Genomic DNA, 24,420 nt, shown 5'->3' with positions numbered 1-24,420 from the left:
TCTTTCCTCTGTAAACAACTGTGTAGGTGTTAGCTAATACATAAACTACTTGGTTTATTTTTGCTGGCCTTAAAAATTACATTTTTGAATGTGCAAGTAGTGAGCCTCAGAGAGAAGAGACCCACACATCTCACTTTTCTCAACAAGAGACAGCCCATAAGGGTCACTTCATTTCATTTACATTGAATTAGAAAAATACTACTAAGGGACTAAAAGGCTAAATATTAAAAAAATTGAGGCTTCAAAAGATTAACAAAAGGAAAAAACTAGAACTTTAGGAAGGCAGGAAAGGGGGGACAGGGAAAACAAGCAATACTAATTAGCACAAAACACAGTGGAAAATGATTAGGTCTAGAGTCATCTGATTTCATTACAGATAGAAACTAATTTTATATTTCTTGAAGAAAATAGAAGCTGGATTTAAGTATTTTCATCAGAGCTAAAGCATAATTCATGCCTCTAAAGATTGAGATGTGGCATTCAGTCTCCCGGTGATGTTCTTCCCAATTGTCAATTCCCATTAACCCAAGAATCTACTCAAGAAACAAGTTAGTGGCAGAGGAGTTCTCTCTCAAGATCCTGCCAGTGGCGATCAGTTTAATGGCTTTTCGAAACCAAGGATAAAAGAAAGCATAAATCAAAGGGTTCATGGCTGAGTTGTAGTAAGCAATCCAGACTAGGATTTCATACACATATGTGGGAGTGATGAACCCTAGGAAGGCATCAATGATGGAGTCAATGAAGTATGGCAACCATGACAGGAGAAAGGCTGCCACTGCGATCCCCAGGGTTTTGGCTGCTTTCCTCTCCCTCCTGGCCACTCTGTCCTTGTAGCTGTCTGATGCCTTGGCAGTCTGGTCGCTCATTCTCTCAATCTTCTGAGCCTGCTGTTTAGCAATGAGGAAGATCTTAGAGTAGACAGTTATCATTATGAGTGTGGGGATAAAAAATATCAGGAAATTGATGAAGACCCAGCTCTGATTCACTGCAAGTTGACAGCCTCCCACACAGGTGAGGGCAGTCACTAGATCCTCCAGCCCAGCTTCATTTGCTCCTGTGTAAAGGAGGGAAAAACTATAGATAATGGGCAGGAGCCAGGAGAATGTTATGCACTTGCCAGAATTAGTTGCTGTTAACCTTGTTGGGTATGTGAGGGGGTCACTGACAGCAATATATCTGTCCACAGAGATGAAGCACAAATGGAAGATAGAAACACTACGAAATGACACATCAAAGCAAGTGTGTAATTTACAGTAAGTGTCCCCAAAGTACCAGCAGCTCTCTACAGACCTCACTGTGCTGAAGGGCATCACTGTCAGTCCCACCAAGAAGTCAGCACAGGCCAGGGATGCCACCAGAAAGTTGGCAGGGGAGTGAAGCTGCCTGAAATGAAGAATTGACATCATCACCAGGAGGTTTCCACACACAGCCAGCACAGCCCCAAAGCCAAAGACTGCATAGAGGATGAGGCGAGGGCCTGGGGAGTATGGGTTCCTGATGCAGGATCCGTTCAGGTTCTCATAGCACAGCAGGGCAGATGGGACAGAGAAAAGATCTCTGCTCACTGTGCTGTCTTGATCCCGCAGAAAACTTTCATCATCTGTAGCCATGTATGCTATTCCGGAAATCCTCAGAAAAAATGCAGATTGTGTATTTGCTAATGTGTTTTCACTTCCTAACATTATTTGCTTCCTAATTCACAGTCAGACTTTGTTATTACAGGGATGGTCTTTAAGCCTATTTTAATTTTTTCCCCTGCTCTATCTATTTCTTCACATCTCAAAAGCAGAGTTCTGGTCTGAGATGCCAGTTTAAATCTCACTTTTTATTGGCATTCAACCCTTATTTACCTCACCTACACTATGCCTCCAGCACCTTTAACTCTCAGGATGAGGCCTAATGATGCTCAGAACAGTGTGTCCCTAGACTGAATCCCTGTGGTGTAAGGTGAGGTAAGTGAGAATTCATCAGTAGGGATGTTGTTTGTGCCACAACCAAGTCCCCCATTCTGACTTGGACATAGCTAACCTTTCTGTTCAAAGCATGTGTATGTGATTCCTGCTCTAAGAGAACGTTACACAGAATTTCAAACTTTGTCCATTCACTAAAAATAACCTTTCCCCTTCATGAGAAATTTTATCAATGACTCTCATATTAAAAGTGAATAAAATTTTCTTGCGTTAAAAATCTTTCTTCCTTCAGGCATTGGTTGACTCTATTTCTTAGAAATACATGCAGAAAGAAATGAAGATTTGATCGTTACTTTATGAATCTGTCGCTTTACAGTATCGACATCATCAGAAATAGGGCCATTTCATTCAGATTCAAATTTCAGTAGCAGGAAATAAATATCAAAACATCATCACTGGCCCTTAATACAAAACCTCTACCCCTCCTACGACTCCTTCCCTCCCTGTCCCGCCCACACATTGATGTGGGAGTCTTCTGTTTTGTGTTGATTTCATTGGTTAAATAAAGAAATTGCCTTGGCCCTTTAAGAGGACAGAAAATTAGGTAGGCGGAGTAAACAGAACAGAATGCTGGGAGAAAGAAGCCGAGTCAGGCAGTCTCCATGCCCCTCCTCTCCAAGATGGGCGCAGGTTAAGATCCTTCCTGGTAAGCTACCACCTCGTGGTGCTACACAGATTCTTAGAAATGGGTTAATCAAGATGTGAAAATTAGCCAGAAAGAGTCTAGAGCTAATGGGCCAAGCAGCGTTTAAAAGAACACAATTTCCATGTAATTATTTCGGGGCATAAACTAGCCATGCAGGTAGCCGGGCACCGGAACGCAGCCCACAGCTCCTTACAACAACACATAACCACCCCTACCACTCCTGGTGGCCGTTTCACTGCTGTCAGCTCCCACACATACCAGTGTCACCTGGCCTTCTGTAAGGCTGGCTCTGCAGGCTTAAACAACTGAAGCGTGAAACATGCCAAGGATTCTGCAAATCCTTTTCACCACAAACTTCTTCAAGAATCTGGTCTTTCAACAGGAGCGATAGATAGCATTTCCAAAACCCAATCCTTACAGAGGAGAGGGGTAATTCTGATTACTCCAATCTGGTCATCTTGCCAAAGCAGAGCAGTTCAGAGTCACAAATTCCACCAAACAGAGGTGAGAGGACTGGGAGGGGCCTAGCGGGGCAGATGCCCTCCAGGCACACGCTCTGAAGGCAGGAGTTGGGGGGTGGGGTGGGCAGGACACCATGTACTCAGAAGTCTGGCCAGCTGTCTGTCCTCCACAGAAAGAGCTGCCAAGTTAGGGTATTTTGGTTTAAAATTTCTGGTGGGGACAGGAACCCCTGAAGGGAACACATTTAAAAATAGTGGACACAGGGAGGGGATGAGGGCTGTTGTCCAAGAGCTTCTATGCAAAAATAACAATTAATAAGGAGAGAGGAAACTAAAGAATCTGTCAATGGTTTGCGAGTTCTAACGATGAACTGAAAGGATGAGGCGGTGGAGATGACAGGTTTTATTGCTGGCCTGTTCTGCGTGGCTTAGCTGGCCTCCATCCGGAGTTTCTTCCTGCTCTTGGCTCTTCAGGCTCGGACTCTGAGCTGGAGTCTGAACCCCCATCGAAGGCAGAGGTGGTGCCGCCCTTGGCGTTGGTGTAGAGGCTGTTGTCTGAGGAGGGGTAGTTGGTCTGCAGTTGGGCACTTGACCTTGCCTTCTCCAGTGCACGGACTTGCTGCTCCAGAAGAGCATTCTGCCGCTTGAGGTCATCAATGTCGTGCTGGTGCGTGTGGTTTTTTCCTTTGCATATATTGGATACACTCTGTTGTTTTGTCTAAGATTTGGGCCTGGGATGCCTTCTCTCCTTGGAGTGATGGGACCGAGTCCCGCAAACTGTGAAAGCTGTCTCCAGTGCATTATGGTGAGCCCTTTTGTCAGCCTCGCTCTCCGCCTTGATGTTGGCCGAGGAGCGGAGGGGTGGAGGGAAGGGGGACGTCACCTACAACAATAAGCCAAGTGCCCCCAAGCACACACTCACTCACTCACTCGCTCCCTCACTCACTTACACACACACACACACCTACTGTAACTCTTCTACACTTACACTAGACAATCCAAACTCAAAGACACCCAGGCTAATCTGGCTTTTGCCTTTAGACTAAATGAAAACCTAATGCTGAGGTAAGACATAATTAGGAGATATTCCCAATACTATAACATTCCTGTACAAATGCAAATACCACTGTTGTTTGCAAAATTGTGTTCACTAAATGCGTCTGCTAAAAGTCAGATCAAGATCAGACAGTAGTTTTGTTGCCATGGGGTTGAAGATTCTAATACTGAAAGCATGATTTTCACGCCAGCGTTTGGTTCTTTGGTGAATATAAGTTTTCCTTCTCATTTCTGCATTAGTGTTAGTTTAGAAGCTGTTGGCTCCTGAACACATTATTTAAAACCCACACACTTGTAATTATCCAAGTGATAAAGAGTGTGAACCATTCTTTATTAGCGAAGAATTTTGTAATGATGGTCTATAGTCATAGCACAGCCAAAATTAAGAAGACATTTAGTGAAAGAAAAAAGAGATAATGGTTTAATGCCCCATCTTTATGTGTTAGACTCTAACGCAATGGTTCCCAGTTTTACTAATGCTGTAATCCTTTAATTCAGTTCTTCACATGGTGAAGACCTGACCCCAACCATAAAAGTATTTCATTGCTACTTTATGACTGTAATTTTGCTCTGTTGTGAATAATAATGAAAATATTTGATATGCAGGAGCTCTGCTATTTGACCCCACTGAAAGGGTAGTTCATCCCTACGAAGGGATTGAGACCCACAGGTTGGGAATGTAAATATTTGGTATACAGGATATCTGCTATGTGACCCCAGTGAAAGGGTAGTTCATCCCTCCAGAGGTATTGAGACCCCACAGGTTGGGACTCCTTGGAATAGAGGATAGCAACAAACAGACATAAGAAAGACCAAAATAAAAGCCTATATATGAGCAGCAGTGAGCAATGAACACAGGCAACAAATTGTCTACTAATGGATCTAGGTAATTCTTTGAGTTGATGAATAATTGTACCAGTTCAGCTTGATTCACCACATAATCTATGTGTATTTCACAAACATTTTTATAGATACTGTTAATTGCCTAAGGAATGCTTAGATATGAGTATGAAATTATGCTTGTTTAACCATAGAATGAAAGTGTCCTGCAACCAATTTTGCTTTTTCCTCTTTCAATAAATTCTCGATTGTTAGTCTCCACAAGCACTGAAAATGTGGATTTCTTTCAACTTCAGCTCCACACGCTCAGTCCATATCTGAGCATTGCCCCCCTTTCTTCCAGCAGAAGATAAGTGATAGTGAATAATGTTTGGTTTGAGGAAGATAAAGGTCTTTCTTCATGTTCAGTATACTACAGCCATTTCTGTTTTCATCCCAAAAGGAGGAGCAAAGGGTAGATTAAAATGGATGAAATAATTCTATAACTAATTTCATCTGCTCTGGTGAAGAGCTCACTAGGCGGGCTACATTTTTGTCCATTAAGCCCCTAATCATGAAGGCCTAATCTTAAGTATTCTGTGGGAAGCATAACAATCCACAATAACAAAGGGGCCTCTTTCTACCAATTCAGCTCCTGTATGAAATTCAGGCAAGCTCTGCCTAGGCTCTTCGACTTCCATGAGTGCTCTATTTCATGTAGAACTCACATTTCTTTGTTTTATGGCAGAGAGAGTTAGCGTTGGTTTCTTCCAATCACTCCAATTACCTTCCCAATTTTACCTTCTTTCTTCTCCAAATAAACATGGCCAAGTTTAGGAATATAAATAAATAAAGAGACTTGACTGGGGACTGAAGCTTTAACCATCTTATCTGTGCCTTCTTCAAAGTCAAAGTCTTTAAAAAACAAGACATTATGAAAATCCCATAAAGCTTCCTGTCATGCACAGACTGCTAGTGGGGACTGGGAGAGATCCACTGGAAAATCTCAGCATATGTCCTGGTAGGGAAGGATTTTGCCAACAGGATCAGATGTGTACCATATCACAGAGCTTACATTTGTTTGGTGGCTTGTCCATTAAAGCTACATGACTACTACACACAGGTATTTATTTTCCTGGTATCAGTACTCTACTTTTTTTTTTTTTTATCTTTCTTGATTCTGGACAATGAATGGGTTTATAAAGAGGGACTGGAGGGACCGAAAATTAAGAGCTTTCATTCAATGGTCTGCAACTGGACAGCGTGAGCAGGAAAGACAATGTGCTGAATTGCACATGATTTTGAATTTTTAATTTAAATTATATTTTGAATAAATTTTTAAATTCATAAACTATGTAGTATTTCCGGAGTTGGTGTGTTTACTACTGGGTCCCTTCAATAAACAGTTTCTGAAAGAAGGGCACATGCAATAAATCACCACAAGCACAGAGATTCTTAGACATTAATCATGCACTAACATGTTCAGATTTATAATGAGTCTCCAAATGCTTATGAAAATAGTCAGAAAAGTATATTGCTCTAGGAAGGGGCTTGAGAAAATTACTTTTTAAATTTGTTTGAAAAGTATCTTAGTCAGGATTACTGTTGCTGTGATGAAACACCACAACCAAGGCAAGTAAGGGAGGAAAGCATTTACTTGTGCTTACACTTCTGGGTATCAACCCATCACTGAAGGAAGTTGGGGCAGGGAATTAAACAGTCCAGGAACCTCCCAGAGGCAAGAGCTGTTGCAGAAACTTTGGCACTGACTGCCTTGCTTGGTCTGCTTTCATACGTAACCCACTATCACCAGCCTAGGGATGGCACCACTGAAAGCTGAGACGTAAGGACTTCCTGGAGTTCTAAAACAATATAGGTTAGTCTATAGAACTACAGAGAACCTGTCTCTAATAAAAATCAAATACAGTATCAACTCTAAGGGAAATGATTACCAATTTAAAATAGATCTGATAATCTATTTTATTTTAATCTAAAACCAGCAATCATTAATAATAAAATTCATGGTATACATCAACAAAAATCAGAAAAATTACTAAGCAAGAACAACACAATGTGTTTCCATAACTTTGCTAAATAGAAACAGCTCAGTTTTTTTCCTTTATTTTTCTATTATATGTATGTGTGTTTTGCTTGCATGTTTGTCTGTACACCGTATACTTGCAATGACTACCAAGTCCAAAGTTGCAAATGGGAGTAGAGTTAGCAAAGCCTGTGAGCGGCCACGGAGGGTCCTCTGAAAGAGCAGTCAGTGCTCTTAACTGCAAAGCTGTCCCTCCAGCCACATGGTTTATACCTTTTTGTCTAAAAAAAAAAAAATAATCTAGAATAGAGTATGGAGTTTGTTTATTCCACTACTGTATACTTACTGCTCTCTAATTTATGATTTAAGCAAGTCATCTGTATAACACTAAGTTGATTTTATCCAGGATTATTTTTAAGACAAATTCAGAAATTTTGATAGGTAGGCATTAGTGTTTTCTTTTTCAGAACACATTATTAATTTGGCTTTTGGGTATATTTTAGAAAACTTCTATAAATCCATATAAACTTTACAAAATATTGATGTATCAGGTGATTTATGTATGTCATCGAATAAAGAACAACCACATTTAAAACCTTAATTTAAACAAATAACCACTTGTAAAGCTTATGAACTGTGACAATTCCTATGTGGGTTTTTTCCTTAGAAAGCAGGTCTCTGGACAGAGGTTATTATTTGTGATATCATTTTTTCCTCTTTAAACAATCCAATAAGTGTTAGTTAATATATACACTTCTTGGTTTACTTTTCCTGACCTTAAAATTCACATTTTAAATATGCAAATCTGGGCCACAATGAATAGAGAATCATACACACCACTTCTCTAAGGAAGAGTCAGCTGGTAAGGGTCTTTTTGATTCAAAAAATTAAAGACTATTAGATTTAAAGACTGTATATTCAAAATTGAGGCTTAAAAGGTTTAACAAAAGTCAAAAATCAGAAAGTTAGAAAGGCAGGAAAAAGGGCTACAGGATACCATACAACAATAAAAAGCACAAAATACAAGATCATCTAATTCAATTACAACTAGGAAATTTTACATTTATGGAAGAACATGGAACCTAGAATTAAGTATTTTGATCAGAGCTGAAGCAAAATTCATGATTTTAAAGGGTCACAAGTGGCACTTAGAATCCTGGTGATGTTCTTCTGTTAATCTTTTGCCAATCCCCAACTAACCCAAGAATCTACTCAAGAAACAAGTTGGTAGCAGAGGAATTCTTTCTCAAGATTCTGCCAGTGACAATCAGTTTGATGGCTTTTCGAAACCAAGGATAAAAGAAAGCATAAATCAAAGGATTCATGGCTGAATTGTAGTAAGCAATCCAGACTAGGATTTCATACACATACGTGGGAGTGATGAACCCTAGGAAGGCATCAATGATGGAGTCAATGAAGTATGGCAGCCAAGACAGGAGAAAGGCTGTCACTGCGATTCCCAGGGTTTTGGCTGCTTTCCTCTCCCTCCTGGCCACTCTGTCCTTGTAGCTGTCTGATGCCTTGGCAGTCTGGTCGCTCATTCTCTCAATCTTCTGAGCCTGCTGTTTAGCAATGAGGAAGATCTTAGAGTAGACAGTTATCATTACAAGTGTAGGGATAAAAAATATCAGGAAATTGATGAAGACCCAGCTCTGATTCACTGCGACTTGACAGCCTCCCACACAGGTGAGGGCAGTCACTAGATCCTCCAGCCCAGCTTCATTTGCCCCTGTGTAAAGGAGGGAAAAACTATAGATGATGGGCAGGAGCCAGGAGAAGGTGATGCACTTGCCAGAAGAAGATGCTGTGAACCTAGTGGGGTAGGTGAGGGGGTCACTGACAGCAATATATCTGTCCACAGAGATGAAGCACAAATGGAAGATGGAAACACTACAAAATGACACATCAAAGCAAGAATGTAATTTACAGTAAGTGTCCCCAAAGTACCAGCAGCTCTCTACAGACCTCACTGTGCTGAAGGGCATCACTGTCAGTCCCACCAAGAAGTCAGCACAGGCCAGGGATGCCACCAGAAAGTTGGCAGGGGAGTGAAGCTGCCTGAAATGAAGAATTGACATCATCACCAGGAGGTTTCCACACACAGCCAGCACAGCCCCAAAGCCAAAGACTGCATAGAGGATGAGGCGAGGGCCTGGGGAGTATGGGTTCCTGATGCAGGATCCGTTCAGGTTCTCATAGCACAGCAGGGCAGATGGGGCAAAAAAATGATCTCTGCTCAGCATACTGTCTTGATCCCAGAGAAAACTTTCATCATCTGTAGCCATGTAGGCTATTCCGAAGTTCCCCAGGAAAAAAAAAATACAGAATGTCTAATTGCTAATGAGTTTTTATTTTCTAAAATATCTCCTTCCCAATTCACAGTCAAACTCTCTTATTACATGAATGCTCTTTATGTCTATTTTAAGTTTTCTCTACTCTATTTCTTCACATCTCAAAAGCAGCAATCTATTCTGTGACACACATTTAAATTCCACCTTTTATTAGCATTCGCATCCTTATTTAACTCACTTATGGTAATGCCCTGAGCACCTTTAACCCTCAGGAAAGCAGCCTAATGATGCCAAACACAGTGTGTCTCTAGGACTGAATCCCCATGGTGTAAGGTGAGGTAGGTGCCAGCTCATCAGCAGGGATGTTGTTTGTGCCACAACCAAATTGTTCCCCTTCTCACTTGCTAGTGAGCTGATCTTACTGTTTGATGTATGTCTATGTGATTCCCTTCCCAACAGAACTTTACCCAGAAGTTGAAACTTTATTCATTTATTAAAAATAAACTTTCCCCTTCATGAGAATTTTTTTAATTTATTTATTTATTAAAGATTTCTGCCTCCTCCCGGCCACCACCTCCCATTTCCCTCCCCCTCCCCCAATCAAGTCCCCCTCCCTCATCAGCCCAAAGAGCAATCAGGGTTCCCTGACCTGTGGGAAATCCAAGGATCACCCACCTCCATCCAGGTCTAGTAAGGTGAGCATCCAAACTGCCTAGGCTCCCACAAAGCCAGTACATGCAGTAGGATCAAAAACCCATTGAGATTGTTCTTGAGTTCTCAGTAGTCCTCATTGTCTGCTATGTTCAGCGAGTCCGGTTTTATCCCAGGCTTTTTCAGACCCAGGCCAGCTGGCCTTGGTGAGTTCCCAATACAACATCCCCATTGTGTCAGTGTATGGGTGTACCCCTCCGGGTCCTGAGTTCCTTACTCGTGCTCTCTCTCCTTGTGCTCCTGATTTGGACCTTGAGATTTCAGTCCAGTGCTCCAATGTGGGTCTCTGTCTCTGTCTCCTTTCATTGCCTGATGAAGGTTAATATTCAGGAGGATGCCTATATGTTTTTCTTTGGGTTCTCCTTATTTAGCTTCTCTAAGAACCCGAATTATAGGCTCAATGTCCTTTATTTATGGCTAGAAACCAAATATGAGTAAGTACATCCCATGTTCCTCTTTTTGGGTCTAGCTTACCTCACTCAGGAGAGTGTTTTCTATTTCCATCCATTTGTATGCAAAATTCAAGAAGTCATTGTTTTTTACTGCGGAGTAGTACTCTAATATGTATATATTCCATAATTTCTTCATCCATTCTTCCATTGAAGGGCATCTACGTTGTTTCCAGGTTCTGGCTGTTACAAACAATGCTGGTATGAACATAATTGAGCATATACTTTTGTTGTATGATAGGGCCTCTCTTGGGTATATACCCAAGAGTGGTATTGCTGGGTCCAGGGATAGGTTGATCCCGAATTTCCTGAGAAACTGCCACACTGCTTTCCAGAGTGGTTGACAAGTTTGCATTCCCACCAGCATCATGAGAAATTTTATCAATGATTCTTATATTAAAAGTGATCAAAATTTCTGATAAAGGTTCTTTCTTCCCTCAGGCATTGGTCCATGTTGAAGAAACAAGAGGCAGAGTCATGAGAACAACTCTTTTTCTCCCTGATCAGCTTTAATATTTTTGATTTAGTCAAGTTAGGGTATGGACTTCAAGTATTTGCTCATGAAATTAAGCAAGGAGGCTAATATCCCAAACAGAATTATCTTCTCTGTGTTCTTTGATTTAACAGGATCATTAGAAAGATACTGTAAAACTCAAATATGGAAAGATTCTTCAGAGTGTTGGGTTGCAATACATATTTCTATTTAACTTTAAAAATGTTTCTTCTCAAAAAAAAAGCAGTGTTACAAAATCTACCTAATCTCTGCAAAGCTTATTCTGTTCAATGTCTGGACATTGTTATACTGGATTTCTTGGGGGGCGGGGGAAGAATTAAGCTCTAAATTATATTTTAAATACTTTACATTAAAATTTATCTAAAGATTTTTTAAATAATTTTTGCTTTCATCAATACATGTAGACATGAATTTTCCCTGTAGTTAAATGATAGTCAATGTGCAATTATATTTTTTCATAATAATGATATTAATAATAACAATAATATTATACAAAACAGATTTTTCTTATTTGTCTATTGTAACAACAAAAATGTAATACGCCTTGAATTACATTTATGGTTCTATTAAAAATAAGACCACACTTTCAAGGCAGGGAGCTGCCCAGTAAACAAAGTGCTGGCAGTACACATGTAGAGATGGGAGTCTGAATCCTCAGAACACTAATAAATACCTGGTAGACAGGGCTGCTCACCTGTCATTCCAGTGCTCAGAAGGAAGAGTCAGTGATTCACACAGCAAGTGGGCTAGCTAGAACAGTAGTATTGGCAAGCTATGGGTTTAATTAAGAGACCTTGCCTCAAAGAATGCGGGAAGAGTGTGGAGGCTCAAAGAGGCCAAAGATCAGAGAGTTTGGTACTTGTTTTTAGTTCATTCCAGGTTATTATACTTCTAACTCAAAGGTCCCACCTAGGTGTAAAACAGAGTTCTGCTCTCTCAAGGCTATTGTCAACAGGTGTGCCTAGTTGCCAGACCTGTGCTCCTGAAATAGGAAAGTAGTTGGTTCCTACCTAAAACAAAAGTCTAAGGATCCAACTAAGTTCCAGTTCCCTTTATGGAAGTAACTTGTGATTCTACCCAGGGAGTGATTTACCTACAGAGTGTTTGGTCTAGGGCGTGAGTCAAGGGCATGAGTGGTGAATGTAGCCCCTGACTTTCTTTTTCTTTTTTTTTAATACTGCGATTAAATATATTTGGTGGTCAAATAAAGAATAAAACATACAAGTTGGCCATTGGAATTTACATTATGAGAAAATATAAGCAGCATTGGGTAAAATACCAAGTTTTTCACATTTGGGTCATGGTGTTTATCCCATCTGCATACCATTGGACTCTCAGTTACTATTTTTATTTGGTTGATCTAACTTTTGTCATTTAAATACCGACTTTAGATCTGTCAGACATCTCACAATCCCTAAGACTCCCGTGTCAGGACCGGAAACACTAGCGTTACAGCAAAGGGAGCCAGACGCCTTCAGATCTGTTTCCTTCATCTAAGAGTTGCAGGTTCTGCATGGGCTGCTGTAAGTGGAGACTGTACTTTGTTTCCCATCCGTCCAGACCCGAGTAATCACACAGGAACTATATTAATTACAACACTGCTCAGCCAATAGCTTAGGCATATACCCAGCTGTTATATCTTAAATTAACCCATTTCTATTAATATGTCCATAGCCATAAGGCTCTGACTTTCAATTTGGATGTTAATGCAGTCTTTTGTTTAACTCCTACCTTTTGGGGTCAGGGATATATTAACAAGTTGAAAATTAAACATGGGCGAATTTTCAGTGCTCACTGAAAAATTCCCTCTCAGTACTATCCTATATGTTTAGTGTCTCTGGATTCTTTACCATATTTCTAAATTCCCATGCCTCCACTCTGGAGAAAGGTATTTTTGTTGAGGCTGGCCCCCAACAGAAGAGAAACTGGATAAGCCTCCCATTGTCACCTACAGGCACATGTACACATATGGACATTTATAAACATGATAAATACAGTGATAGTAAATTTTAAGATTTCTGTCTAATTGTAAACTGTCCATTGTATTATTGGTTATATTTTGCCTAATCTTTATAATTTTAGGAGTTTTTATTTAGTTTTACCTGCTTGGATTTTAGATTGCACAGTATCATCTTTTATTATGCATTGCAGGAGTGGTGTATCCCATCACCCACATGGTGGTTCACAGCTCTCATTAAGACTAGTTCCAAGGAATCTGGTACCTTCTTCTGATCTCCATGGATACTAAATATGCAAATGGTGGAAAGACACACAGGCAAGCAAAACACTCACATAAAAAGAAGAGATATAATTAAAGCATTTTAAAACTTAAAAGGAAGTTTCTGTTGTAGAGATTACATTTTTTGCTCATAGTAGAATGTGGACTGGAGGCTTTTTGAGGACAGTAACTAGCCACTGATGAAGTAGGCATACAGGCAGATTTGAGTTGAGGTATTTAGGAAATACTGCACAAACTAATATTTACTAAACCATATTTTTTATCAAGTAATTTAAGATGATCGTACAACCAAGAACCTACTAAAATAAAGGCTATGCTATAAATTTTACATGTCATTTCCCCTCCTCAAGTTAAAACAGCATAATTATGGGCTGTATAATAACCTGAGGTTCGCCATTCATTTGAAGCACCTGGATTTCATCATTGTATTTCTGACTTATTTTGACTTTGTGTGGGATGTCCTTTAGCATGGTCACAGCCATTGAGAGTTGCTGGTACTTTGGGAGAAACTTCTTTACTTTTCTGACCTGATGAGGGTTTGGAGTGATATTTTATTTGTGTTTTAATAAATAAAGCTTTCCTGAAGATCAGAATGCATACCTTAGACACTAGAGGCCAGGGAGTACCGACACACACCTTTAATCTCAGGACTCAAAGACACCCTGGGCTATACAATATTGAATCTGTCTGAAAAAAGAAAGAGAACTCACACAAAGGTGCTCCCAGCACTCGGGAATCACAGGCCTTTAATCCCAGCATTATTGAGGTGGAGACGGGAGTGGTATGGCTGGGCAGAGAGGGGAATATAAAGCAAGAGAAGACAGGACTTCATTACAGTCTGAGATTGATGGAGAGTATTGCAACTGTAGTCACACTGAGTACAGGATTGTCACTTAGTTTGTCTGAGCCTTGGTAGAGGGAAGAACTCTAGAGTGGCTTGGATGCTTTGCTTTCCTAATCTTCAGCGTGAATTGCAATATCTACCACTGGGTTTTTATTATTTCTGCTACATGGGTTCTGGACTCTGAACTCAGGTCTTCTGCTAGAGCTGTACATGTTTTTGATGCAAAGCTTTATGTTGCTTAATCTGACTTCAAACACTCTTTACAACTGAAGACAACAATTGACAATAAGTCTAATACTCCTGTCTGTACCTCACAAGAGATGGAATCAGAGGCAGTTTTATTTTCTGTCACCTAATAATTTCTCCCTTGGTAAGGATATAATATTTTTTTAATTTGTTCTTTTATTGTTTGGTAAGCAGGTTGATCCTAAACTAGCTTGTTGTGAATAGAGCAGCCATAGACATGAGTGTGCTTGATGACTTTGGGTACACTGTAAAGAATGACTCAACTGTGCCATGTGGTAGTGACTACAGACGAGTAAGTACTAGAAAGGGGAAAGCCAGGGCCTGACAGCGCAGCAAACACAGGGATGGTCATGTGCAGGCAAAGCAAGATGTCTCTTCAATGTTTTTATACTCCTCTACATTCACACTAGACAATCTAAACTCAAAAAGGTTTAATTTGATCGTTGCCTTTAGACTAACTAAATGAAAACCTATTGCTGAGGCAGGACATAACTAAGAGATATCCCCAATGCCCGTAACATTCTTGTCCAAATGTGAGTCCCTCTGTTATTTGCAAAAACATTTTCAATAAATAAGTCTGCAAAAAGTCAGATCAAGATTTGAGAGAAGTTTCGCTTCTGTGAGGTTTAACATTCAAATACTAAGAGCACAATTCTCATGCCAACTTTTGGGTTTTTTTTTTTTTTTTGGGTGAACATAAGTTTTCCTTCTCGTTTTTGCACTTGAACATTAGTTTATTGGTCCTTGGCTCCTGAAACACATTATTAAAACTCCAATAACTTGGCCAGGTGGTGGTGGCGCATGCCTTTAATCCCAGTACTCGGGAGGCAGAGGCAGGCGATCTCGGTGAGTTTGAGGCCAGCCTGGTCTACAGAGTGAGTTCCAGGACAGGCTTCAAAGCTACAGAGAAACCCTATTTCTAAAAACCAAAAAATAAATAATAAAAATAAAAAAATAAACCTCCAATAACTTATAATCATCCAAGTGACAGAAAGTGCAAACCATTCCTTATTAGAGAAGAATGTAGTACTAATGGTCTATGGCCAAAGTATAGCCAAAATTAAGGCATTTTGTGAAAAGAAATAGAAAGATTTTATGTCCTATCTTTATGGATTAGATTCTAATGTACTGCTTCTCAAACCTCCTAATGTTTTGACACTTTAATCTAGTTCCTCATGTGTGGAGACTCCCCATTTTAAAATGACTTTGTTACTACTTCAGAACTGTAATTTTGCTACTCTTAGGAATCTTAATGCAAACATCTGATATGCAGGAAATTTGATGTGTGACTCCCGTAAAAAGGTAGTTCGAACCCCAAAGGGGTCAAGACCCACAGGATGAAAACCCCTGGATTAGAGGATGGAGGCAACCAAAGCCCTGAAAGATCAAAATACTAAGCTTTATACAACATGCAGCAAGCACTGAACACACACACCATCTGTGCAATTCTCTGAGCTCATGAATAACTGTACCAGTTCACTACATAATCTATGTGTATTTCACAAACATTTCTGTTTGTATTTCCTGCCTAAGGAATTCTTAGAGATGGATGTAAGACTGTATGAAATTATGCTTGCTTCAACTATAAGTTTTCTGCAGCCAATCATCTCTCCTCCCCTTTTGGTAAAGCCTCAACTGTTACTTCTCCATGAGCACTGAAAATTTGGATTTCTCTCAACTTCACTTTAAAACTTCAGGCCCTGAGTATTGCCACCCTTTATTCCAGTGGGAGACACGCAACAGCACATAATGTTTGGTTTGAAGAAGATAAATGTCTTTCATCGTGTTCAGTTTACTACAGCCTTTTCTGTTTCCACCCCAAAGGAAGGAGCAAAGGGTAGATTAAAAGGGATGAATTACTTTTATAAGCAATTTCATCTGCTCTTAGACTTCACTAGCCTATCTCTGTGTTTCAAGCCTCTAATCATAATGGCCTAATCTTAAATACTCTATGGGAAGCATAATAGTTCCCAACTACAAATGGCTTTCATTAAGCTATCTTCCCATGGCTACAGTTCTCTTGTGGAATTCATGCAAGAGGCTCTTCACCTTCCATGACCTCTCTGTGCCATGTGGAACTAACACTTCCTTGTTACATGACAAAGAGGGCTAGTGTGGACTTCTCCCAATTACTCAAATTACCTCCCCCATTTTATATTCTTTCTGCTCTAAGTCTAAGCAAACACAGTGCTAGTTAAGGACTATTACTAAATAAGGAGACAAAAGTAGGAGCTAAAGCTCGAACCCTCTTGTCGGTACCCTCTTCAGAGGCAGCAGTTCTGTAGACATCACATTTCAATAATCGAACGGTTGAATCACTGTACACTACCTAAACACTGCAATAACCAAATGCAAAGTTTCACTTACATTATTACTAAATTCTCACTGAAATGTTCTAATACACAGACTTGAAAGATGAAAATCAGAAGTGGTCAAACTGATGGGAAAAATAAAATATCACACACATACATACACATATACATACTCACACACACATACGTATGAATCACCCTACACACATAAATATGTACATGTATATGTACATAAAAGCACATGCACATGTATAAATATCAACTTTAATTATAGTTTTCATGAGGCAAATCATATTTTCTCTTGATAATTATGTGAAACTTATGTGTTCCATAATTTTTGCTCTAAAAAAACTTGGTCTACTTCTTTGTGATGGGAGGAACATTTAGGAGCACACAACTTGCTCCCTGAAACCTAGGTGGTGCATGTTCACATCTGGTTGTGATAACTTTAGATGTGGGACTTGACTTCTTCTCACCTAAGTATGCTCAAGAACAAAAGCAGTTTTACTTGTTCTACCAGATTGCGCTGAAGAAGAAATGAGCGGTTGTAATTAAAACAGTTCACAGCACAGAATAAACATCCAATAAACTCACATGCAGACTTCAGAAACCATAAGTTCCCTCCCTGTTGTCTGCTTCCAGTTCCGGAGTCAGCATGTCTGCCACTGGGTTCCAATCTATCTCATCTAGAAACCATAATAGATTCTAGACCTCTTAGCTGTGGAAGACGCCTTCATGGTCACATGTAGCTTATAAGCTTTATTGTGTGCTTAGAATCAGAATGATTACTGCTTGGAAAACTTTTCCCAAATTCTATTGTGTTTAAATATGCGTATAATAAACCACCATGTTTCAAACTCCCTAAATTGATGCAGATTGACACAGTCAATCTGAAATGAGTTTTTATTCTCACTTCTTCATTTGCCTGCCTGCTATGACACCTGCAGGGATCCCGTCTGCTGTGATAAAATACCATAACCAAAGTAACTTTGGGAGGAAATGGTTTATTTCAGCCTATATTACACTACCGGGTAAAAACCCATTACTGAGGGAAGTCAGGACAGTAATTCAAATAAGGCAGGAAACTGGAGGACATAAGTGATACTGAGGCCAGGGAGGAGTGCTGCTTACTGGCTAGATCAACATGGCTTGCTCAGTCTGCTTTCTTAGAGAACCCAGGACCACAAGTCCATGGGTAGAACCACTCACAATTGGCTGGGCTATTCCGTATCAATTACTAATTAAGAAAATGCCCTGCAGCCAGAGAATATGGAGGCGTTTTCTCAAATGACGTTCTATCCTTGTAGATAACTCTATACATAAAAAACTAGATAGCACAAAGGGGTACTAAAAAGGAATTGTTTCTTTGAAAATACTGAATTAAATATTAGAGTTACTTTGGAATGCAAACATGTTGGAGAAGGCCGCTTGTTTCATCCCCGGCTGCTCAGCCCCGAAATAATCACACAGAAACCATATTATTTCGCTAACTCTTACAAATTAATTTAACCCATCTCCACTAATCTGTGTATCTCCACGTGACAGTGGCTTACCAGCAAAGTTTCAGCTTGTCTGACTCTGGCAGGAGCTCCATGGTGTCTCCTTGACTCTGCCCTTTTTTTCTCCCAGCCTAGCTTTCCCTGCCTACCTAACTTCTGCCTTGCTATAGGTGCAAAGCAGTTTCTTTATTCATTAATGGTAATCACAGCACACAGAAGGGACTCCCACACCACAGACATTTACAGTATGCATCAACTACTGTAGATCTTTTATTTATGTACACAGTCACTCAAGTGAAGAAGGAATCCTGTTCTAAGGCTGCAGGAAAAGTCACTGTTACTGAAACAGCTAAAGTCAAAAGAAACTGATGATGTTTAGTATCTGAACTGAAGAGCTATGAGCAGAGGACATTAAGGAGCCTGAGGAGCCTTTAGTTAGCTGTCAATCACACAAAGACAGACTTCCTCAAGTACATTAAAATAAGAAACAAATACAAAGAAAAGTGTGGTAGCAGGACTGGAGAGATGGCTCAGAGATTTAGAGCATTGGCTACTCTTCTAGAGGTCCTGAGTTCAATTCCCAGCAACCACATGGTGGCTCACAACCGTCTGTGCTGAGATCTGACGCCTTCCTCTGGCATGTGAGCATACATCGAGGCAGAATGTTATAGACATAATAAATTAAAAAATCTAAAAAAGAAAAAAGAGAAGTGTGGTAGCTTAGCCTGTAACTACAATGTTCTGGAAGCAGATGCAGGGGGATTACTTGGAGTTACAATATAGGTTATTCTGAACTATAGAGAAATTGTCTCAAATAAAAATCAAATATAGTACCATCTCCAATGGAAACCTTTATCAATTTAAAATATATATAATAAAAGACTGTAATCATTAATAATAAGTATCCATGGTGAAAGTGTCAATGTAGAAATTAGGGGAAAAATGCAAGTAAGAACATTTCAATATCTATCCATAACTTTGGCAAATACCTTATTTTTCTATTATATGTATGGACTTTTTTCTTGCACACATGTCTGTACACCATGTGCTTCCCATACGTGCAGAGGCCAGAGTTACGGATGGGACTAGAGTCATCAATGACTGTGAGCTGTCATAGAATTTCTTCTGGAAGGGCAGCCAGTACTTAACAGCAGAACTCTTTTCCCAGCCCCAAGACTTAACATTTTATAATTTCTTGTCTGAAACATGCTACTCTAGAATAAGGTATGCAATTTGTTTGTCCTCTGCTGTACAGTGCCCTCTAGATTATTATTAAGCTAGTCATCTGTAAAACACCTAGTTGGCATTATCCAAGATATTTTTATGGTACATTCAGACTTTTGGAGGGCTTTAGAAATACATCAGTGGATCCTTATAAAAACGTGTTTTTCAGACTCAGGGTGACTGCATAGTTTGCCCTTTATCTTAGTGGTTTCTTCTTCTGAACACATTATTAATTTGACTCGTGTATGTTTTTGAACACTTCTATAAATCTATAAAAATCTAACAAAATAAGAGAAGAATAAGTTAATTTATAAATCACATTGCAAAAAGAATAACCAAATCCTTGAATTCAACAAATAACAACTTGTCAAGCTTTTGGGCTGTGACCATTTCTCTGTGAGTTTGTTCCCTAAAAGCAGGTCACTGGATAAAAGTTACTTTTTTTTTTTTTTAAATTTTAAAGACAGGGTTTCTCCGTAGCTTTTTGGTTCCTGTCCTGGAACTAGCTCTTGTAGACCAGGCTGGCCTCGAATGCACAGAGATCCGCCTGCCTCTGCCTCCCGAGTGCTGGGATTAAAGGTGTGCGCCACCACCGCCCGGCTAGAAGTTACTATTCGTGACATGGTTTTTTTTCTCTCTGCAAACAATGAAGCAGGTGTTAGTTAATACAAGAACTTCTTGTTTTATTTTTCCTGACCTCAAATATTACATTTTTAAAAGTATAAATCTGGGCCTCAGTGAGTAGAGAATGACCCACACCCCTTCTCTGAGGAAGATATAGCCCATAAGGGTCTCTTCATGTTCTTTACATAGAAATATACTACTAAGGGATTTGATGACTATATAGTCAAAAGTGAGGCTTAAAAAGTTTAACAAAAGCCAAGAATTTTAGAAAGGCAGAAAAGGGGTTACAGTAAACAAAGCAATGTGAATCAGCACAAAACACAGGGGGAAATGGTTAGATCTTGGGTCATCCGATGCCAGTACAAATAACTACTAAGTTTACATTTATTGAATAAAATCATAGCTAAATGTAAGTATTTCGGTCAGAGCTGAAACATAATTCATTCTACAGAATTAGATTAGGCCCTCAATCTTCCCATTAATGTTCGCTGTGAATCTCTTGTCAATCCCCAATAAACCAAGAATCTACTCAGGAAACAAGTTGGTGGCTAAGGAATTCTCTGTCAAGATTCTGCCAGTGACAATCAGTTTGATGGCTTTTCGAAACCAAGGATAAAAGAAAGCATAAATCAAAGGGCACATGGCTAAGTTGTAGTAAGCAATCCAGACTAGGATTTCATACACATACGTGGGAGTGATGAACCCTAATGATGGAGTCAATGAAGTATGGCAGCCATGACAGGCGAAAGGCTGCCACTGCGATTCCAGGGTTTTGGCTGCTTTCCTCTCCCTCCTGGCCACTCTGTCTTTGTAGCTGTCTGATGCCTTGGCAGTCTGGTCGCTCATTCTCTCAATCTTCTGAGCCTGCTGTTTAGCAATGAGGAAGATCTTAGAGTAAACAGCTATCATTATGAGTGTGGGGATAAAAAAAAAAAAAAAAGAAAATTGATGAAGACCCAGCTCTGATTCACTGCAAGTTGACAGCCTCCCACACAGGTGAGGGCAGTCACTAGATCCTCCAGTCCAGCTTCATTTGCCCCTGAGGGAAAAGCTATAGATGATGGGCAGGAGCCAGGAGAAGTCGATGCACTTGCCAGAAGCAGATGCAGGACATATTTCAGCCATCAGGATTTTTTTTTCTTTCTGTGAACATTCATGAGCTTCTCAAGTTTCTGTTTTTCTGGTAAGCTAAACAGTATCTGTAGTGTTCATGGCGTAATTCGATATACTCAGCAGTGTGGTGACAGCTGCTGGGCTCAACCTCCAGACCACAGGGAAGTGCTCAGAGATCCAGGACTCAACCTGGTGCTGACACAATCAGGGAAGGCTTTGACCTTCCATCAGCAAGAGTGAGCACGGCATTTTTGCCTTTTCATGCCTGGCTTATTTTGTCACATCTGCTGTCTTTCATTTCATCCATTTTCTTGCAAATGGTAGAATTTCATTCTTTTTTTTAAATATTTATTTATTTATTATGTATACAATATTCTGTCTACATGTATGCCTGCAGGCCAGAAGAGGGCACCAGACCCCATTATAGATGGTTGTGAGCCACCATGTGGTTGCTGGGAATTGAACTCAGGACCTTTGGAAGAGCAGGCAGTGCTCTTAACCACTGAGCCATCTCTCCAGCCCTAGAATTTCATTCTTAATAGTTGAACAACACACCAGTGTGAATGAGCACAGTGTTTTAACATCTACCCACTTGTTAATAGACACCTTGGTAAATTCAATATCATGGCTTTTGAGAATAGAGCTGTCAAGAACATGGGAACCCAGGTGTCTCTTTTGTTTGTTGACTTCATTTTCTCAGGCATACTCCTAGTCTCTGTATGGCCAGATCATACCTTAGTTCCATTCTTCAGTTTATTTTCAGCTTTTTTAATCACATATATTTATTGGTTCATTTGTTTCTTTTGGCGGGAGCCTGACTTGTGCATTTGTTGTGGTGTGTATGGCAGTCCGAGGCAACCCTCAGGAGTCAGTTCTCTCCTTCCACCGCGCAGATCCAAGGCATCATTCTCAAGCTGTCTGGCTTGGTAAACGTTTTCAGTCAATGAGCAGCTCGCCAGCCCCATTCATTAGTTTTTAAAGAGATTCCTCACTGATTCCCATGACTCTTATAGTCTATTTTCTCACCAAGCATTGATAAGGATCTCTTTTCTCTACAGTTTTTCCTGCATTAGTTATTTTATTTTATTATTATTTTCTTTCTTTTTTGTACTAACCATTCTCCCTGGGTAACAGGTTTCTCATTGAGCTGTGGTTTGGATTACCCTGATGTTTCAGAATGTGCACTTTTCTTGGGTAATTATTAGCCATTTATATTTAATCTCCTGAGAAGCGTTGGTTTAGTTCACACATTTATTGACTGATTACTTGTCGTTCCATTTTCTTTCTTTCTTTCTTTCTTTCTTTCTTTCTTTCTTTCTTTCTTTCTTCCTCCCTTCCGTCCTTCCTCCCTTTAAGCCAAATGTGCCACAACATCTGGCTTAAACCATTTCTTTTAAAGATTTATTTCATTTTTAGTTTTATGTGTTTCCCTTTGGGGCATCTGAAGGCTCAGAAAGGATGGCCTAATGAAGGGAGCTATGAGACAAAGGAGATATCAAAATCAAAGTTACAATGTCTAATCAGCTAAATGAAGAGAAAAATTCAATCAGTAAAATGAAAGAAAATAAAAATTGTGTGACGCAGGGTGAAATTTCTGACTGGGTCTGCACGTGATGAACAATCGCTTGTCTGCACTCCAACCCTGACACAGGCAGCAAAGAATGGGAGCCGAATGGACCCAGAACAAAGATGGCTGAGATAGTTGGGGAAAGGGACACACTGAGCTGAGTGGGGGTGCTCGTCAAAGATTCTTACATCTCTGTAGGATCTGTTCTTCCTGGAACCCACGAAAACTAAGCAGAAAATGGTGTTTTAATGGTCCACTTTCAAGTAGCAATTGAGAGCTTACTAAATTATATTAAAGCACCTGTCAAAAATACTGCACCTATGCTTAGCTTGGCTTAAGAAAACCGAATCTTGAACAAAATACTAACATTACAAAATATAAACAGGTTTTGGGGTACTTTTCATAGAAATGGAAAGTAAGGAAATGAATAATTGTTTGAGATTATGACCTATATAAATTGCACATCATCCCTGAGATGTATAGTAAAAGCTATGGCATCTAAAATTCATAAAATTAAAACTAAACAATGCTCCTAAAATCCTAATCTGTAGGCAAAGTATCTCCAATAATAAAATAGAGAGTTCGTAATTGAACAGAGAGTGAGACATTATTTGTCATTATAATTAGATGTGTTTGAATGTCCACACGTGTGCATGTGCATGTGGAAGTTTGTAGAGAGACTGAGAGTCTTCTCCAGTTGCTCTCTCCTTCTTGGAGGAATGTATCTCAGTTGAACCCATAGCTTTCCAATGCTATCATTCTAGCTGTCCCACTTGCTATGGGAATCAACTGTGTCTTCCTTCTGAGCCCTGGAATTACAGGTGGGCAGCCATGTCTACCAGGCATTTATTAGGCTTCTGAGGATCCAAGCTCACACCCTGACATGTGTACTGCCAGCACTTTGTGTACTGGGCCACTCCCTGCCACGAATATCCACCCCTTCCACATTCGATTAATACATTACATTTCCGAAGAATCCATTAAACCAAATGCAGGACACGGAGAAGAAACCTCTATTTGTTGTAAGAGCCTTTTGCTTCTTTCCCTGACCTCACTTTCCCAATCCAGAAATAGAATCCAGAAATATTAAAGCTAAACCTGAAGAACAACTAGGGGTTTCAAGAGTCTGCACCATATTCCTCTAAGACAGATGAATGCCTGAAGGGAGAAAAAAAAATCCTTTATGAAGGGATTTTTATACCTTTCAACATGAGGGCTTTTGATAAAATTTCTCACAAGGAGAAAAACGAGCTCTAATAAAAGAACAAAGCTTCAAATTCTGTGCAAAGTTCTGTTGCAACAGGTATCACATTCACCTACGTCATACCTAAAGGTCAGCTGCGACCAGCAAATTAGAAGGGGGAAAATTCGGTTGTGGCATAAACAACATACTTACTAACAAGCTGCTACCTGCCTACCCTTACACCATGGGGATTCAGTCCTAGGGACACGCTGTATTTGGCATCATTAGGCGGCTTTCCTGGGGGTTAAAAGTGCTTAGGGCATTGCCATAGGCTAATCAAAAACAATGGCATTGCTAATAAAAGGTGGAATTGAAATGTATGCCACAGAATAGACTCATGCTTTGAGATGTGAGAATAGATTAAGCAGAGAAAATATTTAAAACAGATGTAAAGAGCATTCATGTAATAGGGAAGGTTGACTCTGAATTAGGAAGGAGATAATTTTAGAGAATGAAAATCTGAATTTATGCCAAAACCTGGTGCATATATGTGCAGGTACAGAGAAACTGTGACAACTATAAGCTCTGCATTTTTTTCTGAGGATTTTTAG

At 39.8% G+C, this 24,420-nt stretch overlaps 2 protein-coding genes and 2 pseudogenes across 2 annotated transcripts; all 4 read right to left on the bottom strand.

Moving 5' to 3' along the window:
* Positions 1-533: 533 nt before the first annotated feature.
* On the bottom strand, positions 534-1,610 carry LOC126511958 (trace amine-associated receptor 7e-like). The gene has a single exon (XM_050159476.1). The coding sequence runs from the start codon at positions 1,608-1,610 to the stop codon at positions 534-536; it is 1,077 nt and encodes a 358-aa protein (XP_050015433.1).
* Positions 1,611-3,505: 1,895 nt separating this feature from the next.
* Positions 3,506-5,838, bottom strand: LOC126511953 (protein max-like; annotated as a pseudogene).
* A 2,363-nt stretch (positions 5,839-8,201) lies between these two features.
* Positions 8,202-9,278, bottom strand: LOC126511942 (trace amine-associated receptor 7e). The gene has a single exon (XM_050159463.1). The coding sequence runs from the start codon at positions 9,276-9,278 to the stop codon at positions 8,202-8,204; it is 1,077 nt and encodes a 358-aa protein (XP_050015420.1).
* Positions 9,279-20,471: 11,193 nt separating this feature from the next.
* On the bottom strand, positions 20,472-21,071 carry LOC126511952 (trace amine-associated receptor 7a-like; annotated as a pseudogene).
* Positions 21,072-24,420: the final 3,349 nt, after the last annotated feature.

Source organism: Alexandromys fortis, unplaced genomic scaffold, assembly GCF_014885135.2.
Source record: "Alexandromys fortis isolate MF-2015 unplaced genomic scaffold, M_Fortis_MF-2015_v1.1 scaffold_107, whole genome shotgun sequence".
NCBI lineage: Eukaryota > Metazoa > Chordata > Mammalia > Rodentia > Cricetidae > Alexandromys > Alexandromys fortis.
Note: the sequence above shows the minus strand (reverse complement) of the source record. Positions and strands in the feature narration are given on the sequence as shown.

What these genes read in the sequence shown, in the direction of transcription:
- LOC126511958 (XM_050159476.1), bottom strand. Translation starts at nt 1,610, where the DNA reads ATGGCTACAGATGATGAAAGTTTTCTGCGGGATCAAGACAGCACAGTG.
- LOC126511942 (XM_050159463.1), bottom strand. Translation starts at nt 9,278, where the DNA reads ATGGCTACAGATGATGAAAGTTTTCTCTGGGATCAAGACAGTATGCTG.